At 40.7% G+C, this 24,278-nt stretch overlaps 1 protein-coding gene across 1 annotated transcript in view; it reads left to right on the top strand.

Annotated features, from left to right (window-relative positions):
- The window catches only part of LOC139763330 (glutamate receptor ionotropic, delta-2-like), a 135,100-nt gene that overhangs the window by 13,490 nt on the left and 97,332 nt on the right, over window positions 1–24,278 (top strand). Inside the window, exon 2 of the mRNA XM_071689351.1 lies at window positions 22,301–22,429. Within this exon, the coding sequence (XP_071545452.1) occupies window positions 22,301–22,429 (129 nt within the window). The remainder of the gene's footprint in view (window positions 1–22,300; window positions 22,430–24,278) is intronic.

Genomic DNA, 24,278 nt, shown 5'->3' with positions numbered 1-24,278 from the left:
TGGGGATAGGGGAGAAAGAATACTTCCCACGTATTCCCTGCGTGTCGTAGAAGGCGACTAAAAGGGAAGGGAGCGGGAGGCTGGAAATCCTCCCCTCATTTTTTTTTTCCCAAAACAAGAAACAGAGAAAGGGGCCAGGTGAGGATATTCCCTCAAAGGCCCAGTCCTCATCCTCTGTTCTTAACGCTACCTCGCTAATGCGGGAAATGGCGATTAGTATAAAAAAGAAAAAAAAAAAAAAAAAATATATATATATATATATATATATATATATATATATATATATATATATATATATATATATATATATATATATATATATATATATATATATATATATATATATATATATATATATATATATTATCCCTGGGGATAGGGGTGAAAGAATACTTCCCACGCATTCCTCACGTGTCGTAGAAGGCGACTAGAGGGGACGGGAGCGGGGGGCCAGAAATCCTTCCCTCCTTGTATTTCAACTTTCTAAAAATGGGAAACAGAAGGAGTCACGCGGGGAGTGCTCATCCTCCTCGTAGACTCAGATAGGGGTGTCTAAATGTGTGTGGATGTAACCAAGATGTGAAAAAAGGAGAGATAGGTAGTATGTTTGAGGAAAGGAACCTGGATGTTTTGGCTCTGAGTGAAACGAAGCTCAAGGGTAAAGGGGAAGAGTGGTTTGGGAATGTCTTGGGAGTAAAGTCAGGGGTTAGTGAGAGGACAAGAGCAAGGGAAGGAGTAGCAGTACTCCTGAAACAGGAGTTGTGGGAGTATGTGATAGAATGTAAGAAAGTAAATTCTCGATTAATATGGGTAAAACTGAAAGTTGATGGAGAGAGATGGGTGATTATTGGTGCATATGCACCTGGGCATGAGAAGAAAGATAATGAGACGCAAGTGTTTTGGGAGCAACTGAATGAGTGTGTTAGTGGTTTTGATGCACGAGACCGGGTTATAGTGATGGGTGATTTGAATGCAAAGGTGAGTAATGTGGCAACTGAGGGAAAAATTGGTATACATGGGGTGTTCAGTGTTGTAAATGGAAATGGTGAAGAGCTTGTAGATTTATGTGCTGAAAAAGGACTGGTGATTGGGAATACCTGGTTTAAAAAGCGAGATATACATAAGTATACGTATGTAAGTAGGAGAGATGGCCAGAGAGCGTTATTGGATTACGTGTTAATTGACAGGCGCGCGAAAGAGAGACTTTTGGATGTTAATGTGCTGAGAGGTGCAACTGGAGGGGTGTCTGATCATTATCTTGTGGAGGCGAAGGTGAAGATTTGTATGGGTTTTCAGAAAAGAAGAGTGAAAGTTGGGGTGAAGAGGGTGGTGAGAGTAAGTGAGCCTGGGAAGGAGACTTGTGTGAGGAAGTACCAGGAGAGACTGAGTACAGAATGGAAAAAGGTGAGAACAATGAAAGTAAGGGGAGTGCCGGAGGAATGGGATGTATTTAGCGAATCAGTGATGGATTGCGCAAAAGCTGCTTGTGGCATGAGAAGAGTGGGAGGTGGGTTGATTAGAAAGGGTAGTGAGTGGTGGGATGAAGAAGTAAGAGTATTAGTGAAAGAGAAGAGAGAGGCATTTGGACGATTTTTGCAGGGAAAAAATGCAATTGAGTGGGAGATGTATAAAAGAAAGAGACAGGAGGTCAAGAGAAAGGTGCAAGAGGTGAAAAAGAGGGCAAATGAGAGTTGGGGTGAGAGAGTATCATTAAATTTTAGGGAGAATAAAAAGATGTTCTGGAAGGAGGTAAATAAAGTGCGTAAGACAAGGGAGCAAATGGGAACTTCAGTGAAGGGCGCTTATGGGGAGGTGATAACAAGTAGTGGTGATGTGAGAAGGAGATGGAGTGAGTATTTTGAAGGTTTGTTGAATGTGTTTGATGATAGAGTGGCAGATATAGGGTGTTTTGGTCGAGGTGGTGTGCAAAGTGAGAGGGTTAGGGAAATGATTTGGTAAACGGAGAAGAGGTAGTAAAAGCTTTGCGGAAGATGAAAGCCGGCCAGGCAGCAGGTTTGGATGGTATTGCAGTGGAATCTATTAAAAAAGGGGGTGGCTGTATTGTTGACTGGTTGGTAAGGTTATTTAATGTATGTATGACTCATGGTGAGGTGCCTGAGGATTGGCGGAATGCGTGCATAGTGCCATTGTACAAAGGCAAAGGGGATAAGAGTGAGTGCTCAAATTACAGAGGTATACGTTTGTTGAGTATTCCTGGTAAATTATATGGGAGGGTATTGATTGAGAGGGTGAAGGCATGTACAGAGCATCAGATTGGGGAAGAGCAGTGTGGTTTCAGAAGTGGTAGAGGATGTGTGGATCAGGTGTTTGCTTTGAAGAATGTATGTGAGAAATACTTAGAAAAAGAAGTGGATTTGTATGTAGCATTTCTGGATTTGGAGAAAGCATATGATAGAGTTGATAGAGATGCTCTGTGGAAGGTATTAAGAATATATGGTGTGGGAGGCAAGTTGTTAGAAGCAGTGAAAAGTTTTTATCGAGGATGTAAGGCATGTGTACGTGTAGGAAGAGAGGAAAGTGATTGGTTCTCAGTGAATGTAGGTTTGCGGCAGGGGTGTGTGATGTCTCCATGGTTGTTTAATTTGTTTATGGATGGGGTTGTTAGGGAGGTGAATGCAAAAGAAAGAGGGGCAAGTATGAAGTCTGTTGTAGATGAGATATCTTGGGAAGTGAGTCAGTTGTTGTTCGCTGATGATACAGCGCTGGTGGCTGATTCATGTGAGAAACTGCAGAAGCTGGTGACTGAGTTTGGTAAAGTGTGTGAAAGAAGAAAGTTAAGAGTAAATGTGAATAAGAGCAAGGTTATTAGGTACAGTAGGGTTGAGGGTCAAGTCAATTAGGAGGTAAGTTTGAATGGAGAAAAACTGGAGGAAGTAAAGTGTTTTAGATATCTGGAAGTGGATCTGGCAGCGGATGGAACCATGGAATCGGAAGTGAATCATAGGGTGGGGGAGGGAGCGAAAATCCTGGGAGCCTTGAAGAATGTTTGGAAGTCGAGAACATTATCTCGGAAAGCAAAACTGGGTATGTTTGAAGGAATAGTGGTTCCAACAATGTTGTATGGTTGCGAGGCGTGGGCTATGGATAGAGTTGTGCGTAGGAGGGTGGATGTGCTGGAAATGAGATGTTTGAGGACAGTGTGTGGTGTGAGGTGGTTTGATCGAGTAAGTAATGTAAGGGTAAGAGAGATGTGTGGAAATAAAAAGAGCGTGGTTGAGAGAGCAGAAGAGGGTGTTTTGAAATGGTTTGGGCACATGGAGAGAATGAGTGAGGAAAGATTGACCAAGAGGATATATGTGTCGGAGGTGGAGGGAACGAGGAGAAGTGGGAGACCAAATTGGAGGTGGAAAGAAGGAGTGAAAAAGATTTTGTGTGATCGGGGCCTGAACATGCAGGAGGGTGAAAGGCGGGCAAGGAATAGAGTGAATTGGATCGATGTGGTATACCGGGGTTGACGTGCTGTCAGTGGATTGAATCAGGACATGTGAAGCTTCTGGGGTAAACCATGGAAAGTTGTGTGGGGCCTGGATGTGGAAAGGGAGATGTGGTTTCGGGCATTATTGCATGACAGCTAGAGACTGAGTGTGAACGAATGGGGCCTTTGTTGTCTTTTCCTAGCGCTACCTCGCACACCTGAGGGGGGAGGGGGAGGGTATTCCATGTTTGGCGAGGTGGCGATGGGAATGAGTAAAGGCAGACAGTGTGAATTGTGTGCATGGGTATATATGTATGTGTCTGTGTGTGTATATATATGTGTACATTGAGATGTATAGGTATGTATATTTGCGTGTGTGGACGTGTATGTATATACATGTGTATGGGGGTGGGTTGGGCCATTTCTTTCGTCTGCTTCCTTGCGTTACCTCGCAAACGCGGGAGACAGCGACAAAGCAAAATAAATATATATATATATATATATATATATATGTATATATATATATTGGAAAACAGAGGAGAGGTAGTGAAAGCTTTGCGAAAGATGAAGGCCGGCAAGGCGGCAGGTTTGGATGGTATTGCAGTGGAATTAATTAATAAAGAGGGTGACTGTGTTGTTGACTGAATAGGGAGGATATTCAATGTATTGATGGTTCATGGTGAAGTGCCTGAGGATTGGCGGAACGTATGTATAGTGCCACTATACAAAGGCAAAGGGGAATAAAGTTGAGTGTTCAAATTACAAAAGTACAAGTTTCTTGAGTATTCTTGGGGAATAATATGGGAGGGTATTGATCTAGAGAGTCAAGGCATGTACAGAGCATCAGATTGAGGAGGAGCAGTGTGGTTTCAGATGTGTTGATCAGATGTTTGATTTGAAGAATGTATGTGAGAAATACATCGAAAAGGAAATGGATTTGTATGTAGCATTTGTGGATCTGGAGAAAGCATATGATAGAGTTGATAGAGATGCTCTGTGGAAGTTATTAAGAGTATAAGGTATGGGAGGTAAGTTGCTAGAAGCAGTGAAAAGTTTTTATCGAGGATGTAAAGCATGTGTAAGAGTAGGAAGAGAGGAGAGTGAGTGGTTCCCAGTGAATGTCGTTTTTTGGCAAGGGTGTACTATGTCTCTATGGCTGTTTAATTTGTTTGTGAATGGGGTTGTCAGGGAGGTGAATCCAAGATTTTGGAGAGAGGGGCAAGTACGTAGTCTGTTGTGGTTGAGAGGACTTGGGGAATGAGTCAGTTGTTGTTCGCTGATGAAACAGCGCTCGTGGCTGATTCAGGTGAGAAAATGCAGCAGTTCATGACTGAGTTTGGTATAGTGTGTGAAAAAAGAAAGATAAGAGTAGATGTGAATAAGAGCAAGGTTATTAAGTTCAGTAGGTTTGAGGGACAAGTCAATTGGGAGGTAAGTTTCAATGGAGAAAAAAGAGGAAGTGAAGTGTTTTAGATATCTGGGAGGGGATTTGTCAGCGGATGGAACCATAGAAGCAAAAGTGAGTCACAGGGTGAGGGAGGGGGAAAGGTTCTGGAAGCGTTGAAGAATGTGTGGAAGGCGAAAACGTTATCTCAGACAGGAAAAATGGGTATGTTTGAAGGAATAGTGATTTCAACAATGTTATATTGTAAGGCATGGGCGATAGATAAGGTTGTGCAGACTAGGGTGGATATGTTGGAAATGAGATTTGAGGACAATATGTGGTGTGAAGTGATTTGATCGTTTAAGTAATGAGAGGGTAAGAGAGATGTGTGGTAATAAAAGAGTGTTGATGAGAGAGCAGAAGAGGGTGTATTGGAATGGTCTGGTCACATGGAGAGAATGAGTGAGGAAAGGTTGACAAAGAGGATATATGTGTCAGAGGTAGAGGAAAGGAGAAGTAGGAGACCAAATTGGAGGTGGAAGGATGGAGTGAAAAGGATTTTGAGCGATCGGGGCCTGAACATACAGGAGGGTGAAATGCGTGCAAGGAATAGAGTGGATTAGAGCGATATGGTATACCGGGGTCGACGTGCTGTCAATGGATTGAACCAGGGCATGTGAAGCGTCGTAGAAGGTGACAAGATGAGCTAGAAGGTGACAAGCGTGGGGCTAGAAACCCTCCCTACCTTGAATTTAACTTTCTAAAAGGGGAAACAGGAGTCTTGCGGGGAGTGCTCATCCTTCTCGAAGGCTCAGATTGGGGTGTTTGAATGTGTATGGATGTAACTAAGATGAAGAAAAGGAGAGATAGGTAGTATGTTTGAGGAAAGGAACCTGGATGTTTTGGCTCTGAGTGAAACGAAGCTCATGGGTAAAGGGGAAGAGTGGTTTGGGATTTTCTTGGGAGTAAAGTCAGGGGTTGGTGAGAGGACAAGAGCAAAGGAAGGAGTAGCACTACTCCAAAAACAGAAGTTGTGAGAGTATGTGATAGAGTGTAAGAAAGTAAACTCTAGATTCATATGGGTAAAACCGGATGCGGATGGAGAGAGATAGGTGATTATTGGTGCGTATGCACCTGGCCATCAGAAGAAAGATAATGAGAGGCAAGTATTTTAGGAGCAGCTGAGTTAGTGTGTTAGCAGCTTTGATGCACGAGACCTGCTTTTAGTTATTGGTGATTTGAATGCAAAGGTGAGTAATGTGGTAGTTCAGGGTATAATTGGAGTACATGGGGTGTTCAGTTTTGTATATGGAAGTGGTGAAGAGCTTTTAGATAGTGAGCTGAAAAAGGCCTGGTGATTAGGAATACCTGGTTTGAAGAAAAGATATACATAAGTATACCTATGTAAGTAGGGGAGATGGCCAGAGAGCGTTATTGAAGTACGTGTTAATTGATAGGTGTGTGAAAGAGAGATGTTTGCATGTTAATGTTCTGAGAGGGGCAGCTGGAGGGATGTCTGCTCATCATCTTGTGGAGGCGAAGGTGAAGATTCGTAGAGGTTTTCAGAAAAGAAGAGAGAATGTTGGGGTGAAGAGAGTAGTGAAAGTAAGTGAGCTTGAAAAGGAGATTTGTGTGAGGAAGTACCAGAAGAGATTGAGTGCAGAATGGCAAAAGGTGAGAGCAAATGACGTAAGGGGAGTAAAGGAGAAATGGGGTGTAATTAAGAAAGCAATGATGACTTGCGGAAAAGATGTTTGTGGCATGAGAAAGGTGAGACGTTGGAAGATTAGAAAGGGTAATGAGTGGTGGGATGAAGAAGTAAGAGTATTAATGAAAGAGAAGAGAGAGGTGTTTGTGCCACAGGGGTCAGTTTTAGGCCCAATTCTTTTCATAATATACATTAATGACCTAGAAATCTGTTTCATATCTAACATCTCCAAATTTGCTGACGGTACTAAACTAAGAGGTAGAGCTGTAAACAGCCAGAATTACGAAATGATTCAAAGAAATCTTACTTTGATAGCAGAGTGGTCAGACAGATAGCACTTGAAGTTTAATGTAGACAACTGTAAAGTTATGCACATTTGAAATAAGAATATACGTTACGACTACAAACTATTCGGAAAATCTCTAACTAAAGTGAATAAAGAAAAGGACCTTGGAGTTGTCATTAGTAACAATCTCAAATACACTAAAGAGTGTCAAGCAGCAAATGAAAAAAGGTAACCAAATGTTAGGTTTCGTAGCCAGGAATATAGATTATATGATACCAGAATCAATTCTCACACCTTATGATTCTCTAATGAGACCATACCTTGAATATTCAGTCCAGTTTTGGTCCCCAAACTATAAGAAAGAGAGGAAAAACTAGAACAAGTACAAAGACGCGCGACAAAATTGATCCCATCCTTTAGTGCTTTGGCATCCGAATTGAGGCTAAAACGAATGGATCTCTTCTCCCTTGAAAAATGTTAACTTTATGGCGACTTAATCCAAGTGTTCAAAATTCTGGACAAGTTCGATAAAATAAACCACGGACATCTTTTCGAAATACAAGAAGATACAGTTACTAGGAAAAACGGAATAAAACTCAAGGCTAAAAGATGTTGTACGGACGTGGGAAAAAGCTTCTTTTCCTACAGGTGTATTGAGCACTGGAATAAGATATCGTCAGACGGAGTGAATGCTAAAACTAGAAATACCTCCAAAAGTCGTTTAAACAAATTCATGTATACCCTGAGAGGCATGTCAGAAAGATATGCATAAACGATAGCGGTAACGGAAACATTAGAAGGCTAATGTGCAGCAGCGGGGAATCGGTGATAGCTTTAAAAGGTATTGAACGAAAGCATATTTTACTTATTTTTTTTATATTATTATACTTTGTCGCTGTCTCCCGCGTTTGCGAGGTAGCGCAAGGAAACAGACGAAAGAAATGGCCAAACCCCCCCCCCCCACATACACATGTATATACATACGTCCACACACACAAATATACATACCTACACAGCTTTCCGTGCCTTGATTCAATCCACTGACAGCACGTCAACCCCGGTATACCACATCGCTCCAATTCACTCTATTCCTTGCCCTCCTTTCACCCTCCTGCATGTTCAGGCCCCGATCACACAAAATCTTTTTCACTCCATCCTTCCACCTCCAATTTGGTCTCCCTCTTCTCCTCGTTCCCTCCACCTCCGACACATATATTCTCTTGGTCAATCTTTCCTCACTCATTCTCTCCATGTGCCCGAACCATTTCAAAACACCCTCTTCTGCTCTCTCAACCACGCTCTTTTTATTTCCACACATCTCTCTTACCCTTACGTTACTCACTCGATCAAACCACCTCACACCACACATTGTCCTCAAACATCTCATTTCCAGCACATCCATCCTCCTGCGCACAACTCTATCCATTGCCCACGCCTCGCAACCATACAACATTGTTGGAACCACTATTCCTTCAAACATACCCAGTTTTGCTTTCCGAGATAATGTTCTCGACTTCCACACATTCTTCAAGGCCCCCAGAATTTTCGCCCCCTCCCCCACCCTATGATCCACTTCCGCTTCCATGGTTCCATCCGCTGCCAGATCCACTCCAGATATCTAAAACACTTCACTTCCTCCAGTTTTTCTCCATTCAAACTCACCTCCCAATTGACTTGACCCTCAACCCTACTGTACCTAATAACCTTGCTCTTATTCACATTTACTCTTAACTTTCTTCTTCCACACACTTTACCAAACTCAGTCACCAGCTTCTGCAGTTTCTCACATGAATCAGCCACCAGCGCTGTATCATCAGCGAGCAACAACTGACTCACTTCCCAAGCTCTCTCATCCCCAACAGGCTTCATACTTGCCCCTCTTTCCAAAACTCTTGCATTTACCTCCCTAACAACCCCATCCATAAACAAATTAAACAACCATGGAGACATCACACACCCCTGCCGCAAACCTACATTCACTGAGAACCAATCACTTTCCTCTCTTCCTACACGTACATATGCCTTACATCCTCGATAAAAACTTTTCACTGCTTCTAACAACTTTCCTCCCACACCATATATTCTTAATACCTTCCACAGAGCATCTCTATCAACTCTATCATATGCCTTCTCCAGATCCATAAATGCCATATACAAATCCATTTGCTTTTCTAAGTATTTCTCACATACATTCTTCAAAGCAAACACCTGATCCACACATCCTCTACCACTTCTGAAACCACGCTGCTCTTCCCCAATCTGATGCTCTGTACATGCCTTCACCCTCTCAATCAATACCCTCCCATATAATTTACCAGGAATACTCAACAAACTTATACCTCTGTAATTTGAGCACTCACTTTTATCCCCTTTGCCTTTGTACAATGGCACTATGCACGCATTCCGCCAATCCTCAGGCACCTCACCATGAGTCATACATACATTAAATAACCTTACCAACCAGTCAACAATACAGTCACCCCCTTTTTTAATAAATTCCACTGCAATACCATCCAAACCTGCTGCCTTGCCGGCTTTCATCTTCCGCAAAGCTTTCACTACCTCTTCTCTGTTTACCAAATCATTTTCCCTAACCCTCTCACTTTGCACACCACCTCGACCAAAACACCCTATATCTGCCACTCTATCATCAAACACATTCAACAAACCTTCAAAATACTCACTCCATCTCCTTCTCACATCACCACTACTTGTTATCACTTCCCCATTTGCGCCCTTCACTGAAGTTCCCATTTGCTCCCTTGTCTTACGCACTTTATTTACCTCCTTCCAGAACATCTTTTTATTCTCCCTAAAATTTAATGATACTCTCTCACCCCAACTCTCATTTGCCCTTTTTTTCACCTCTTGCACCTTTCTCTTGACCTCCTGTCTCTTTCTTTTATACATTTCCCACTCAATTGCATTTTTTCCCTGCAAAAATCGTCCAAATGCCTCTCTCTTCTCTTTCACTAATACTCTTACTTCTTCATCCCACCACTCACTACCCTTTCTAATCAACCCACCTCCCACTCTTCTCATGCCACAAGCATCTTTTGCGCAATCCATCACTGATTCCCTAAATACATCCCATTCCTCCCCCACTCCCCTTACTTCCATTGTTCTCACCTTTTTCCATTCTGTACTCAGTCTCTCCTGGTACTTCCTCACACAGGTCTCCTTCTCAAGCTCACTTACTCTCACCACCCTCTTCACCCCAACATTCACTCTTCTTTTCTGAAAACCCATACAAATCTTCACCTTAGCCTCCACAAGATAATGATCAGACATCCCTCCAGTTGCACCTCTCAGCACATTAACATCCAAAAGTCTCTCTTTCGCACGCCTGTCAATTAACACGTAATCCAATAACGCTCTCTGGCCATCTCTCCTACTTACATAAGTATACTTATGTATATCTCGCTTTTTAAACCAGGTATTCCCAATCATCAGTCCTTTTTCAGCACATAAATCTACAAGCTCTTCACCATTTCCATTTACAACACTGAACACCCCATGTATACCAATTATTCCCTCAACTGCCACATTACTCACCTTTGCATTCAAATCACCCATCACTATAACCCGGTCTCGTGCATCAAAACCACTAACACACTCATTCAGCTGCTCCCAAAACACTTGCCTCTCTTGATCTTTCTTCTCATGCCCAGGTGCATATGCACCAATAATCGCCCACCTCTCTCCATCAACTTTCAGTTTTACCCATATTAATCGAGAATTTACTTTCCTACACTCTATCACATACTCCCACAACTCCCGTTTCAGGAGTATTGCTACTCCTTCCCTTGCTCTTGTCCTCTCACTAACCCCTGACTTTACTCCCCAGACATTCCCAAACCACTCTTCCCCTTTACCCTTGAGCTTCGTTTCACTCAGAGCCAAAACATCCAGGTTCCTTTCCTCAAACATACTACCTATCTCTCCTTTTTTCACATCTTGGTTACATCCACACACATTTAGGCACCCCACTCTGAGCCTTCGAGGAGGATGAGCACTCCCCGCGTGACTCCTTCTTCTGTTTCCCATTTTTATATTTATATTTTACTTGTTAGGTTAATTCTTTTTTCAGAAAACCCAGGCTTGGGACAATCAGGCCTTCTGTTGTCTGTCTCTCTCATGTAAACAAAACAAATTTGGTTAGGTATGTACATGACGTTCTCTCTGTTTGGCCAACAAAAGAAAATCTACAAACAGTTCTTCTTATACTTAACGATTTAATATCTTCCATCATCTTTGCAGTAGAATTTGAAAATGATGATAAGTTACGATTTTTAGATTGCATAATCCATAGGGATGGAAACAAGTTACGTTTAGCATGTAGAGAAAACCTACCAATATATGCTCATATATCCATTACTACTCAGCACAACATGTCAGATTTAAATTATCATCATTCCACTCTATGTTCCTTAAGGGATTACGTATTTGCAGTGAGAGTTTATTAATGATGAGTTTGAGAAGATATATCCCTGGGGATACGGAAGAAAAAATACTTCCCACGCATTCCTCACGTGTCGTAGAAGGCGACTAAAAGGGAAGGGACCGGGGGGCTAAAAACCCTCCCCTCCATGAATTTTAACTTTCTAAAAGGCGAAACAGAAGAAGGAGTCACTCGGGAAGTGCTCATCCTCCTCGAAGGCTCAGAGTGGGGTGTCTAAATGTGTGAATGTCACCAAGATGAGAAAAAAAGGGGAAGATAGGTAGTATGTTTGAGGAAAGAAACCTGGATGTTTTGGCTCTGACTGAAACGAAGCTCAAGGGTAAAGGGTAAGAGTGGTTTGGGAATGTTATGGGAGTAAAGGCAAGGGCTGGTAAGAGGACAAGAGCAAGAGAAAGAGTAGCACTACTCTTAAAAAAGGAGTTGTGGGAGAATTTGATACAGTCTAAAAAAGTAAACTCTAGATTGATATGGATAAAACTGAAAGTAGATGGATAGAGATGGAGAGATGCCTATGCACCTGGGCATGAGAAAAAAGATCATGAGAGGCAAGTGTTTTGGGAGCAGCTGAGTGAGTTATTAGCAGTTTTGATGCACGGGACCGAGTTATAGTGATGGGTGATTTGAATGCAAAGGTGAGTAATGTGGCAGTTGAGGGAATAATTGGTGCACATGGGGTTTTCAGTGTTATGAATGGAAACGGTGAAGAGCTTGGAGATTTTTGAGCTGAAAAAGGACTGTTGATTGGGAATACCTGATTTAAAAAGAGATATATACATAAGTATACGTATGTAAGTAGGAAAGATGGCCAGAGAGCGTTATTAAATTACCTGTTAATTGATAGGCGCGTGAAAGAGAGAATTTTGGATGTTAATGAGTTGAGAGGTGCACCTGGAGGGATGTTTGATCATTATCTTGTGGATGCGAAGGTGAAGATTTGTAGAGGTTTTCAGAAAAGAAGAGAGAACGTTGGAGTGAAGAGAGTGGTGAAAGTAAGTGAGCTTGGGAAGGAGGCTTGTGTGAGGAAGTACCAGGAGAGACCGAGTGCAGAATGGAAAAAAGGTGAGAGCAAAGGACGTAAGGGGAGTGGGGGAGGAATGGAATGTATATCGGGAAGCAGTGATAGCTTGCACAAAAGATACTTCTGACATGAGAAGCGTGGCAGGTGGGCAGAATAGAAAGGGTAGTGAGTGGTGGGATGAAGAAGTAAGATTATTAGTGAAAGAACCGAGAGAGGCATTTGGACGGCTTTTTCAAATAGTGCAAATGACTGGGGGATATATAAAAGAATGACAGAAGGTCGAGAAGAAGGTGCTAGAGGTGAAAAAGAGGGCAAATAAGAGTTCGGGTGAGGTAGAATCATTAGATTTTAGGGAGAATAAAAAGATGTTTTGGAAGTAGGTAAATAAAATGCGTAAGACAAGAGAACAAACGGAAACATCGGTGAAGGGGGCGAATGCGAGGGTAATAACAAGTAGTGGTGATTTGAGAAGGAGATGGAGTGAGTATTTTGAAGGTTTGTTGAATGTGTTAGATTATAGAGTAGCAGATATAGTGTGTTTGGGTCGAGGTGGTTCTTGAAGTGAAAAGGTTAGGGAGAATGATTTGGTAAACAGAGAAGAGGTAGTGAAAGATTTGCGGAAGATGAAAGCCGGCAAGGCTACGAGTTTGGATAGTGTCGCAATGGAATTTATTAAAATAGGGGGTGACTGTGTTGTTCACTGGATGGTAAGGATATTTAATGTATATATGGCTCATGATGAAGTGCTTGAGGATTGACGGAATGCATGCATAGTGTCACTGTACAAATGCAAAGAGGATAAAGGTGAGTGTTCAAATCACAGAGGTATAAGTTTATTAAGTATTCCTGGGAAATTATAACAAAGGGTATTGATTGAGAGGGTGAAGGCATATACAGAGCATCAGATTGTGGAAGAGCAGTGTGGTTAAAGAAGTGGCAGATGATGTGTAGATCAGGTGTTTGCTTTGAAAAATATATGTGAGATATGCTTGAAAAACATGGATTTATATGTAGCATTTTTTGATCTGGAGAAGGCATATGATAGACTTGATAGATATGCTCTTTGGAAGATTTTAAGAATATATGGTGTGGGAGGCAAGTTGCTAGAAGTAGTGAAAAGTTTTTGTCGAGGATGTAAGGCACGTCTACGAGTAGGAGGAGAGGAAAGTGAGTGGTTCTTAGTGAATGTCGGTTTGGGACAGGGGTGCGTAATGTCTCCATGGTTGTTTTTATTTGTTTATTGATGGGGTTGTTAGGGAGGTGAATGCAAGAGTTTTGGAGAGAGAGGTAAGTATGCAGTTTGCTGTGGATGAAAGGGGTTGGGAAGTAAGTCAGTTGCTGTTCGTTGATGATACAGCTCTGGTGGCTGATTCGGGGGAAAAGCTGCAGAAGCTGGTGCTGAGTTTGGTAGAATGTGTGAATGAAGAAAGCTGAGAGTGTATGTGAATAGGAGCAAGGTTATTAGGTAGAGTAGGGTTGAGGGACAAGTCAACTGGGAGGTACGTTTGAATGGAAAAAACTGGAGGAAGTGAAGTGTTTTAGATATCTGTGAGTGGATTTGGCAGCGGATTGAACTATGGAAGCGGAAGTGAGTCACAAGGTGGGGGAGGGGACGAAAGTTCTGGGAGCGTTGAAAAATATATGGAAGGCGTAAACATTATCTCGGAAAGCAACAATGAGTATGTTTGAAGGAATAGTGGTTTCAATAATGTTATATGGTTGCGAGGCGTTGGTTATAGAGAGAGTTGTGCAGAGGAGGGTGGATGTGTTGGAATGAGATATTTGAGGACAATATGTGGTGTGAGGTGGCTTGACCGAGTAAGTAAAGAGAGGGTAAGAGAGATTTGTGGTAATAAAAAGAGTGTGGTTGAGAGACCAAGAAAGGGTGTTTTGAAATGGTTTGGTCACATGGAGAAAATCAGTGACGAAAGATTGTCAAAGAGGATATATGTGTAAGAGATGGAGAGAACGAGGAGAAGGGGGAGAAGAAATTGTAAGTGGAACGATGGAGTAAAGAATATCTTGAGTGATCCGGGCCTGAAGATGCAGGAGGGTGAGAGAAGTGCAAGGAATATAGTGAATAGGAACGATGGTCGAACCGGGGTCGACGTGCTGTCAATGTATTGAACCAGGGCATGTGAAAATTCTTGGGTAAACCATGGAAACGTTTTTGGGGCAAGGTGTGGAAAGAGAGCTGTGGTTTCAGTGCATCATATATGACACCTAGAAACTGAGTGTAAACGAATGTGGCCTTATTGTCTTTTGGTAACGTTACCTTCCGCGCATGCGGGGGAAGAGTGTTGTCATTCCATGTCTGGCGGGATTGCGACGGGACTGATAAAAGCAGCAAGTATGAACGATGTACATGTATATATATGGATATGTCTGTGTGTGTATATATATGTATACATTGAGATGTATAGGTATGTATATTTGCGTGTGTGGACGTGTATGTGTATGTGGGTGGGATGGGCCATTCTTTCGTCTATTTCCTTGCGATCTCTCTCTCTCTCTCTCTCTCTCTCTCTCTCTCTCTCTCTCTCTCTCTCTCTCTCTCTCTCTCTCTCTCTCTCTCTCTCTATATATATATATATATATATATATATATATATTTTTTTTTTTCCATACTATTCGCCATTTCTCGCGATAGCGAGGTAGCGTTAAGAACAGAGGACTGGGCCTTTGAGGGATTACCCTCACCTGGCCCCCTTCTCTGTTCCTTCTTTTGGAAAATTAAAAAAAAAAAACGAGAGGGGAGGATTTCCAGCCCCCAGCTCCCTTCCCTTTTAGTCGCCTTGTACGACACGCAGGGAATAAGTGGGAAGTATTCTTTCTCCCCTATCCCAGGGATAATATACATATATATATATATATATATATATATATATATATATATATATATATATATATATATATATATATATATATATATATATATATATATATATATATATATATACATATATATATATATTTCTTTTTTTCTTTCAAACTATTCGCCATTTCCCGCATTAGCGAGGTAGCGTTAAGAACAGAGGACTGGGCCTTTGAGGGAATACCCTCACCTGGCCCAATTCTCTGTTCCTTCTTTTGGAAAATTAAAAAAAAACGAGAGGGGAGGATTTCCAGACCCCCGCTCCCTCCCCTTTTAGTCGCCTTCTACAACACGCAGGGAATACGTGGGAGGTATTCTTTCTCCCCGATCCCCAGGGAATAAATATATATATATATATATATATATATATATATATATATATATATATATATATATATATATATATATATATATATATATATATATATATATATATATATAAATATAGATATAAATATATATATATATATATATATATATATATATATATATATATATATATATATATATATATATATATATATATATATATATATATATATATATATATATATATATATATATATATATATATATATATATATATATATATATATATATATATATATATATATATATATATATATATTATCCCTGGGGATAGGGGAGAAAAAATACTTCCCACGCAACCTTCACGTGTCGTAGAAGGCAACTAAAGGGGACGGGAGCGGGGGCTAGAAACCTTCCCCTCCTTGTATTTTAACTTTCTAAAAGGAAACAGAAGGAGTCACGCGGGGAGTGCTCATCCTCCTCGAGGGCTCAGATTGGGGTGTCTAAATGTGTGTGGATGTAACCAAGAAGAGAAAAAAGTAGAGATAGGTAGAATGTTTCAGGAAAGGAACTTGGATGTTTTGGCTCTGAGTGAAACGAAGCTCAAGGGTAAAGGGGAAGAGTGGTTCTGGAATGTCCTGGGAGTAAAGTCAGGGGTTAGTGAGATAACAAGAGCAAAGGAAGGAGTGGCACTACTCCTGAAACAGGAGTGGTGGGAGTATGTGATAGAGTGTAAGAAAGTAAACTCTAGGTTTATATGAGTAAAACTGAAAGAGGATGGAAAGAGATGAGTGATTATTGGTGCATATGCACCTGGGCATGAGAAGAGAAATCATGAGAGGCAAGTGTTTTGGGAGCAGCTAAGTGAGTGTGTTAGTAGTTTTGATGCACGAGATCGGGTTATAGTGATGGGTGATTTGAATGCAAAGGTGAGTAATGTGGCAGTTGAAGGAATAATTGGTGTAAATGGGGTGTTCAGTGTTGTAAATGGAGATGGTGAGGAGCTTGTAGATTTATGTGCTGAAAAAGGACCAGTGATTGGGAATACCTGGTTTAAAAAGAGAGATATACATAAGTATACTTACTTAAGTAGGAGAGATGGTCAGAGACCGTTATTGGATTACGTGTTAATTGATAGGCGCGCGAAAGAGAGACTTTTGGATGTTAATGTGCTGAGAGGTGCAACTGGAGGGATGTCTGATCATTATCATATGGAGGCGAAAGTAAACATTTGTAGAGGTTTTCAGAAAAGAAGAGAGAATCTTGGGGTGAAGAGGGTGGTGAGAGTGAGTGAGCTTCGGAAGGAGACTTGTGTGACGGAAGTACCAGGAAAGATTGAGTGCAGAATGGAAAAAGGTAAGAACGAAGGAGGTAAGGGGAGTGGGGAAGGAATGGGATGCATTTAGGGAAGCAGTGATGGCTTGCGCAAAAGATGCTTGAGGCATGAGAAGCGTGGGAGGTGGGCAGACTATGAAGGGGAGTGAGTGGTGGGATGAAGAGTAAGATTGTTAATGAAGAAGACTGAGGCATTTGGACGATTTTTGCAGGGAAATAATGCTAATGAATGGGAAATGTATAAAAAATAGAGGCAGGAGGTCAAGAGAAAGGTGCAAAAGGTGAAAAAGAGGGCAAATGAGAGTTGGGGTGAGAGAGTATCATTAAATCTTAAGGAGAATAAAAAGATGTTTTGGAAGGAGATATAAAGTGCGTAAGACAAGGGAGCAAATGGAAACTTCAGTGAAGGGCGCTAATGGGGAGGTGATAACAAGCAGTGGTGATGTGAGAAGGAGATGGAGTGAGTATTTTGAAGGTTTGTTGAATGTGTTTGATGATAGAGTGGCAGATATAGGGTGTTTTGGTCGAGGTGGTGTGCAAAGTGAGAGGGTTAGGGAAAATGATTTGGTAAACAGAGAAGAGGCAGTAAAAGCTTTGCGGAAGATGAAAGCCGGCAACGCAGCGTGTTTTGATGGTATTGCAATGGATTTTATCAAAAAAGGGGGGTGACTGTATTGTTGACTGGTTGGTAAGGTTCTTTAATGTATGTATGACTCCTGGTGAGGTGCCTGAGGATTGGAAGAATGCTTGCATAGTGCTATTGTACAAAGGCAAAAGGGATAAAAGTGAGTCCTCAAATTACAGAGGTATAAGTTTGTTGAGTATTCCTGGAAAAATATATGGGAGGGTATTGATTGAGAGAGTGAAGGCAGGTACGGAGCATCAGGTTAGGGAAGAGCAGTGTGGTTATCTCGGAAAGCAAAAATGGGTATGTTTAAAGGAATAGTGGTTCCAACAATGTTGTATGGTTGCGAGGCGTGGGCTATGGATAGAGGTGTGCGCAGGAGGTTGGATGTGCTGGAATTGAGATGTTTGAGGACAATATGTGGTGTGAGGTGGTTTGATCGAGTAAGTAATGATAGGGTAAGATAGATGTGCGATCATAAAAAGAGTGTGGTTGAGAGAGAGAAGAGGGTGTTTTGAAATGGTTTGGTCACATGGAGAGAATGAGTCAGGAAAGACTGACAAAGAGGATTTAAGTGTCAGAGGTGGAGGGAACGAGGAGAAGTGGGAGACCAAATTGGAGGTGTAAAGTTGGAGTGAAAAAGATTTTGAGTGATAGGGGCCTGAACATGCAAGAGGGTAAAGGCGTGCAAGGAATAGAGTGAATTGTAGCGATGTGGTATACCGGGGACGACGTGCTGTCAATTAATTGAACCAGGGCATGTGAAGCGTTTGGGGTAAACCATGGAAAGTTGTGTGGGTCCTGCATGTGGAAAGGGAGCTGTGATTTCGGTGCATTATTACTTGACAGCTAGAGACTGAGTGTGAACGAATGTGGCCTTTGTTGTCTTTTCCTGGTGCTACCTCGCACACATGAGGGGGGAGGGGGTTATTTTTCCATGGTGGTGGCGATTGGAATAAATAAAGGCAGACAGTATGAATTATGTACATGTGTATATATGTATATGTCTGTGTGTGTATATATATGTGTACATTGAGATGTATAGGTATGTATATTTGCGTGTGTGGACGTGTATGTATATACATGTGTATGTGGGCGGGTTGGGTCATTCTTCCGTCTGTTTCCTTGCGCTACCTCGCTAACGCGGGAGACAGCAACAAAGCAAAGCAAAATATATATATATATATATATATATATATATATATATATATATATATATATATATATATATATGGCGAATAGTTTAAAAGAAGAAATATATATATATATATATATATATATATATATATATATATATATATATGGCGAATAGTTTAAAAGAAGAAATATATATATATATATATATATATATATATATATATATATATATATATATATATATATATATATATATATATATATATAGAAGCAGTGAAAAGTTTTTATCGAGGATGTAAGGCATGTGTACGTGTAGGAAGAGAGGAAAGTGATTGGTTCTCAGTGAATGTAGGTTTGCGGCAGGGGTGTGTGATGTCTCCATGGTTGTTTAATTTGTTTATGGATGGGGTTGTTAGGGAGGTAAATGCAAGAGTCTTGGAAAGAGGGGCAAGTATGAAGTCTGTTGGGGATGAGAGAGCTTGGGAAGTGAGTCAGTTGTTGTTCGCTGATGATACAGCGCTGGTGGCGGATTCATGTGAGAAACTGCAGAAGCTGGTGACGGAGTTTGGTAAAGTGTGTGGAAGAAGAAAGTTAAGAGTAAATGTGAATAAGAGCAAGGTTATTAGGTACAGTAGGGTTGAGGGTCAAGTCAATTGGGAGGTGAGTTTGAATGGTGAAAAACTGGAGGAAGTGAAGTGTTTTAGATATCTGGGAGTGGATCTGTCAGCGGATGGATCCATGGAAGCGGAAGTGGATCATAGGGTGGGGGAGGGGGCATAAATTCTGGGGGCCTTGAAGAATGTGTGGAAGTCGAGAACATTATCTCGGAAAGCAAAAATGGGTATGTTTGAAGGAATAGTGGTTCCAACAATGTTGTATGGTTGCGAGGCGTGGGCTATGGATAGAGTTGTGCGCAGGAGGATGGATGTGCTGGAAATGAGATGTTTGAGGACAATGTGTGGTGTGAGGTGGTTTGATCGAGTGAGTAACGTAAGGGTAAGAGAGATGTGTGGAAATAAAAAGAGCGTGGTTGAGAGAGCAGAAGAGGGTGTTTTGAAGTGGTTTGGGCACATGGAGAGAATGAGTGAGGAAAGATTGACCAAGAGGATATATGTGTCGGAGGTGGAGGGAACGAGGAGAAGAGGGAGACCAAATTGGAGGTGGAAAGATGGAGTGAAAAAGATTTTGTGTGATCGGGGCCTGAACATGCAGGAGGGTGAAAGGAGGGCAAGGAATAGAGTGAATTGGAGCGATGTGGTATACCGGGGTTGACGTGCTGTCAGTGGATTGAATCAAGGCATGTGAAGCGTCTGGGGTAAACCATGGAAAGCTGTGTAGGTATGTATATTTGCGTGTGTGGACGTATGTATATACATGTGTATGGGGGGGGGGGGTTGGGCCATTTCTTTCTTCTGTTTCCTTGCGATACCTCGCAAACGCGGGAGACAGCGGCAAAAAAAAAATATATTTATATATATATATATATATATATATATATATATATATATATATATATATATATATATATATATATATATATATATATATATATTCATATATATATATGTATATGCAAAAGTAAAGGGCATAAAGGTGAGTGTTCAAATTATAGAGGTATAAGTTTGTTGAGTATTCCTGGGAAATTATAAGGAAGGGTATTTATTGAGAGAGGGAAGGCATTTACTGAGCATCAAATTGGGGAAGATCAGTGTGGTCTCAGAAGTTTTAGAGGATGTGTGGATCAGGTGTTTGCTTTGAAGAATGTATGTGAGAAATATTTAGATATACAGAGAGGATTTGTATGTAGCATTAATGGATCTGGAGATAGCATATGATAGAGTTCATGTTGATATTCTGCGGAAGGTATTAAGAATATATTGTGTGGTAGGAAAGTTGTTAGAAGTAGTGTAAAGTTTTTGTAAAGGAAGAAAGGCATGTGTACGAGTAGGAAGAGGAAAGTGACTGGTTCCCAGTGAATGTCGGTGTGCGGCAGGGGTGAGCGATGTCTCCGTGGCTGTTTAATTTGTTTATGGAGGTGAATTCAAGAGTTTTGTTGGGAGGGGCAAGTTTGCAGTCTGTTGTGGATGAGAGGGATTAGGAAGTGAGTCAGTCGTAGTTCGCTGATGATACAGCGCTTGTGGCTGATTCAGTTGTGAAACTGCAGAAGTTGGTGGTTGAGTTTGCTAAAGTGTGTGAAAGAAGAAAATTGATAGTAAGTGTGAATAAGAGCAAGGTTATTAGGTTCAGTAGGGTTGAGGGTCAAATGAACTGTGAGTTAAGTTTGAATGGAGAAAAACTGATGGAAGTGAAGTGTTTTAGCAATCTGGGAGTAGATTTAGCAGCAGATAGAACCATGGAAGTGTAAAAAGTCACAAGATGAGGGAGGGGGCGAAGGTTTTGGGAGCGTTGAAGAATGTGGAAGGCGAGAACATTATCTCGTACAGAAAAAATGGGGAAGTTTGAGGGAATAGTGGTTCCAACAATGTTATATGGTTACGAGGGATGGTCTTTAGATAAAGGTATGCGGAGGAGGGTGGATGTGCTGGAAATGAGATGTTTTCGGACAATATATGGTGTGATGTGGTTTGATTGAGTAAGTAATTAAAGGGTAAGAGGGATGTGTGGTTATAAAAAAGAGTGTGATTGAGAGAGCAGAACAGGATGTATTGAAATGGTCCGGTCACATGGAGAGAATGAGTGAGGAAAGATTGACAAAGAGGGTATATGTGTCAGAGGTGGAGGGAAAGAGAATTGGGAGACCAAATTGGAGGTGGAAAGATGGAGTTAAAAAGATTTCGAGAGATCGGGGCCTGAAAATAGAGGTGGATGAAAGGTGTGCAATGAATAAAGTGAATTGGAACGATATGGTATAACGGGGTTGACGTGCTGTCAGTAGATTAAATCAGGGCATGTGAAGCGTCTGGGGTAAACCATGGAAAATTGTGTGGGGCTCGGATATGGAAAGCGACCTGTGGTTTCGGTGCATTACACATGATAGCTGAGACTGAGTGTGAAAGAATGTGGCCTTTATTGTATCTTCCTAGCGCTACCTCGCGCGTGCGCGGGGGATGGGGGCTGCCATTTCATGTTGGCGGGGTGGCGACGGGAATGGATAAAGGCACCAAGTATGATTATGTACATGTGTACATATGTATATGTCTGTGTATATATACGTTGAAATGTTTTGGTATGTATATGTGCATGTGTAGGCGTTTATATATTATGTGTATGTGAGTCGGTTGCGGCATTCTTTCATCTGTTTTCTTGAGCTACCTCGTTAACGCGGTATATATCGACAAAGTATAATGAGGAGGATTATACATATATATATATATATATATATATATATATATATATATATATATATATATATATATATATATATATATATATATATATATATATATATATGTGTGTGTGTGTGTGTGTGTGTGTGTGTGTGTGTGTGTGTGTGTGTGTGTGTGTGTGTATGTGTGTGTGTGTGTTTGTGTGTATGTGTGTGTGTGTGTATGTGTGTGTGTGTGTGTGTGTGTGTGTGTGTGTGTGTGTGTGTGTGTGTGTGTGTGTTTGTGTGTATGTGTGTGTGTGTGTGTGTGTGTGTGTGTTTGTGTGTATGTGTGTGTGTGTGTTTGTGTGTATGTGTGTGTGTGTGTGTGTGTGTGTGTGTGTGTGTGTGTGTGTGTGTGTGTGTGTGTGTGTGTGTATTTCATGTCTCTTTTCGTCAGGTGGAGTGGGGGATCGTATCTGGGTCTTCCGTAGATGCCTGTACTGCAACAATGGTGATATGAACATAGAACTCATTGACCTCTGGAAACTAGCCTCGAGCATTCCAAGGACTGGAAATCTGTTCCATGGTGAGTATTTCTGTAAGATCCACACTGCTTGCAAGCAATATCTTTCCTTGCAAGTATTTTCACGCTTGGACAGGGCAAAAAAGATAAAAAAAAGTTCCAGTTGATAACCTCTTTGAATATATACTTAATGTTTTGGATGATATTCATTTACCTGTTTAAAGTCTGTTTTCACTGAACTGATAGAATTGTGCATAAAAGACTGTATATTTATCTTAATCGAGAATATCATGCCAAAAAATATGATATGGCAGTGGGCAATCCTCTTTCAACTGTACTAAGTAATCTTTATGTGGAAATCTGTAAAACAAAATTACTAAAGGATATCTTACCTTCTAATGCAATTTGGATTAGGTATGTAGATGATGTTTTTTGTGTTTGGCCAACAAATGAAAATCTACATAAAATTCTCCCCATACTTAACAATTTAGTACTCTCCATCAAATTTACTGAAGAAACTGAAATAATGGTAGGTTACCATTTTCAGATTGAATGATCCATAGAGATGGAAACAAGTTTAAGTTTAGCATATACAGAAAAGCTACCAAAGTATGCTCATATATCCATAATTACTCATCTCAACATGACAGAGTTAAATTATCGTCATTTTAATCTATGTTCCTTAGGGCGTTGCGCATTTGCAGGTCAGAGTTTATTGATAATGAGTTTAAGAAGATATATTTTATTGGATCCAAGTTAAAGTATCCTAAGTCTTTCATTGATAAATCCTTTAAGGTGGCAAAGAAGTCATTTTATAAAGTTGAACACAAACCTCTCATTAACACCAAGAATCTTTTAGTTCTCCCTTTTACTAATAATTTTACTTAACTTCTCACGTTACTTAAATCCATTTATATAAATCTTACCTTCAGCAACAACAATACTATAAAGAATATCTTAATCAGGAACTCACAAGAAAGTTCTGCAGGATGCATCGGCACAGTGCCATGTAGAAATTGTGATAAGTTATATACTATGCAGACTAGTAAGGATGTTCAGACTTGAGCAACACAAATATAGAATAAAAACAGGACAAGAATCAAATGTCATTTAAAATCATGTTAAAATTATAATCATTTTACTGAATGTAGTAATGCCATCTCAGTTATAATTCTATTTACAGTACCACATGATATATCATTCAATCTATTATTACTAAATACAGAAAGAATTGTAACCTTAATTTTAGAGAAGGACTATAAAAATTGGATAACTTTATTGTTGATAAAATTTGTAAACACTTTCCCTACCTGTCCACAAAAAAAGTTTATGATACGCTTCTGACGAGTCGTGGACGCATTCTACCTCCATCGGGTAGTCGCCTGTTCACCAAATGTCGTTCAAGTTGCGTCTATCGTTGTATATCAACTGTCTCTTATATTTTATATATATATATATATAAATATATATATATATATATATATATATATATATATATATATATATATATATATATATATATATACATATTTTTTTTTTTTTTTCTCTTTTTTTTGTCGCTGTCTCCCGCGTTTGCGAGGTAGCGTAAGGAAACAGACGAAAGAAATGGCCCAGCCCACACCCATACACATGTATATACATACGTCCACACACGCAAATATACATACCTACACAGCTTTCCATGGTTTACCCCAGACGCTTCACATGCCTTGATTCAATCCACTGACAGCACGTCAACCCCGGTATACCACATCGCTCCAATTTACTCTATTCCTTGCCCTCCTTTCACCCTCCTGCAGGTTCAGGCCCCGATCACACAAAATCTTTTTCACACCATCTTTCCACCTCCAATTTGGTCTCCCACTTCTCGCTCCCTTCACCTCCGACACATATATCCTCTTGGTCAATCTTG

Source organism: Panulirus ornatus, chromosome 46 (genome assembly GCF_036320965.1).
Source record: "Panulirus ornatus isolate Po-2019 chromosome 46, ASM3632096v1, whole genome shotgun sequence".
NCBI classification, from domain to species: Eukaryota; Metazoa; Arthropoda; class Malacostraca; order Decapoda; family Palinuridae; genus Panulirus; species Panulirus ornatus.
Note: the sequence above shows the minus strand (reverse complement) of the source record. Positions and strands in the feature narration are given on the sequence as shown.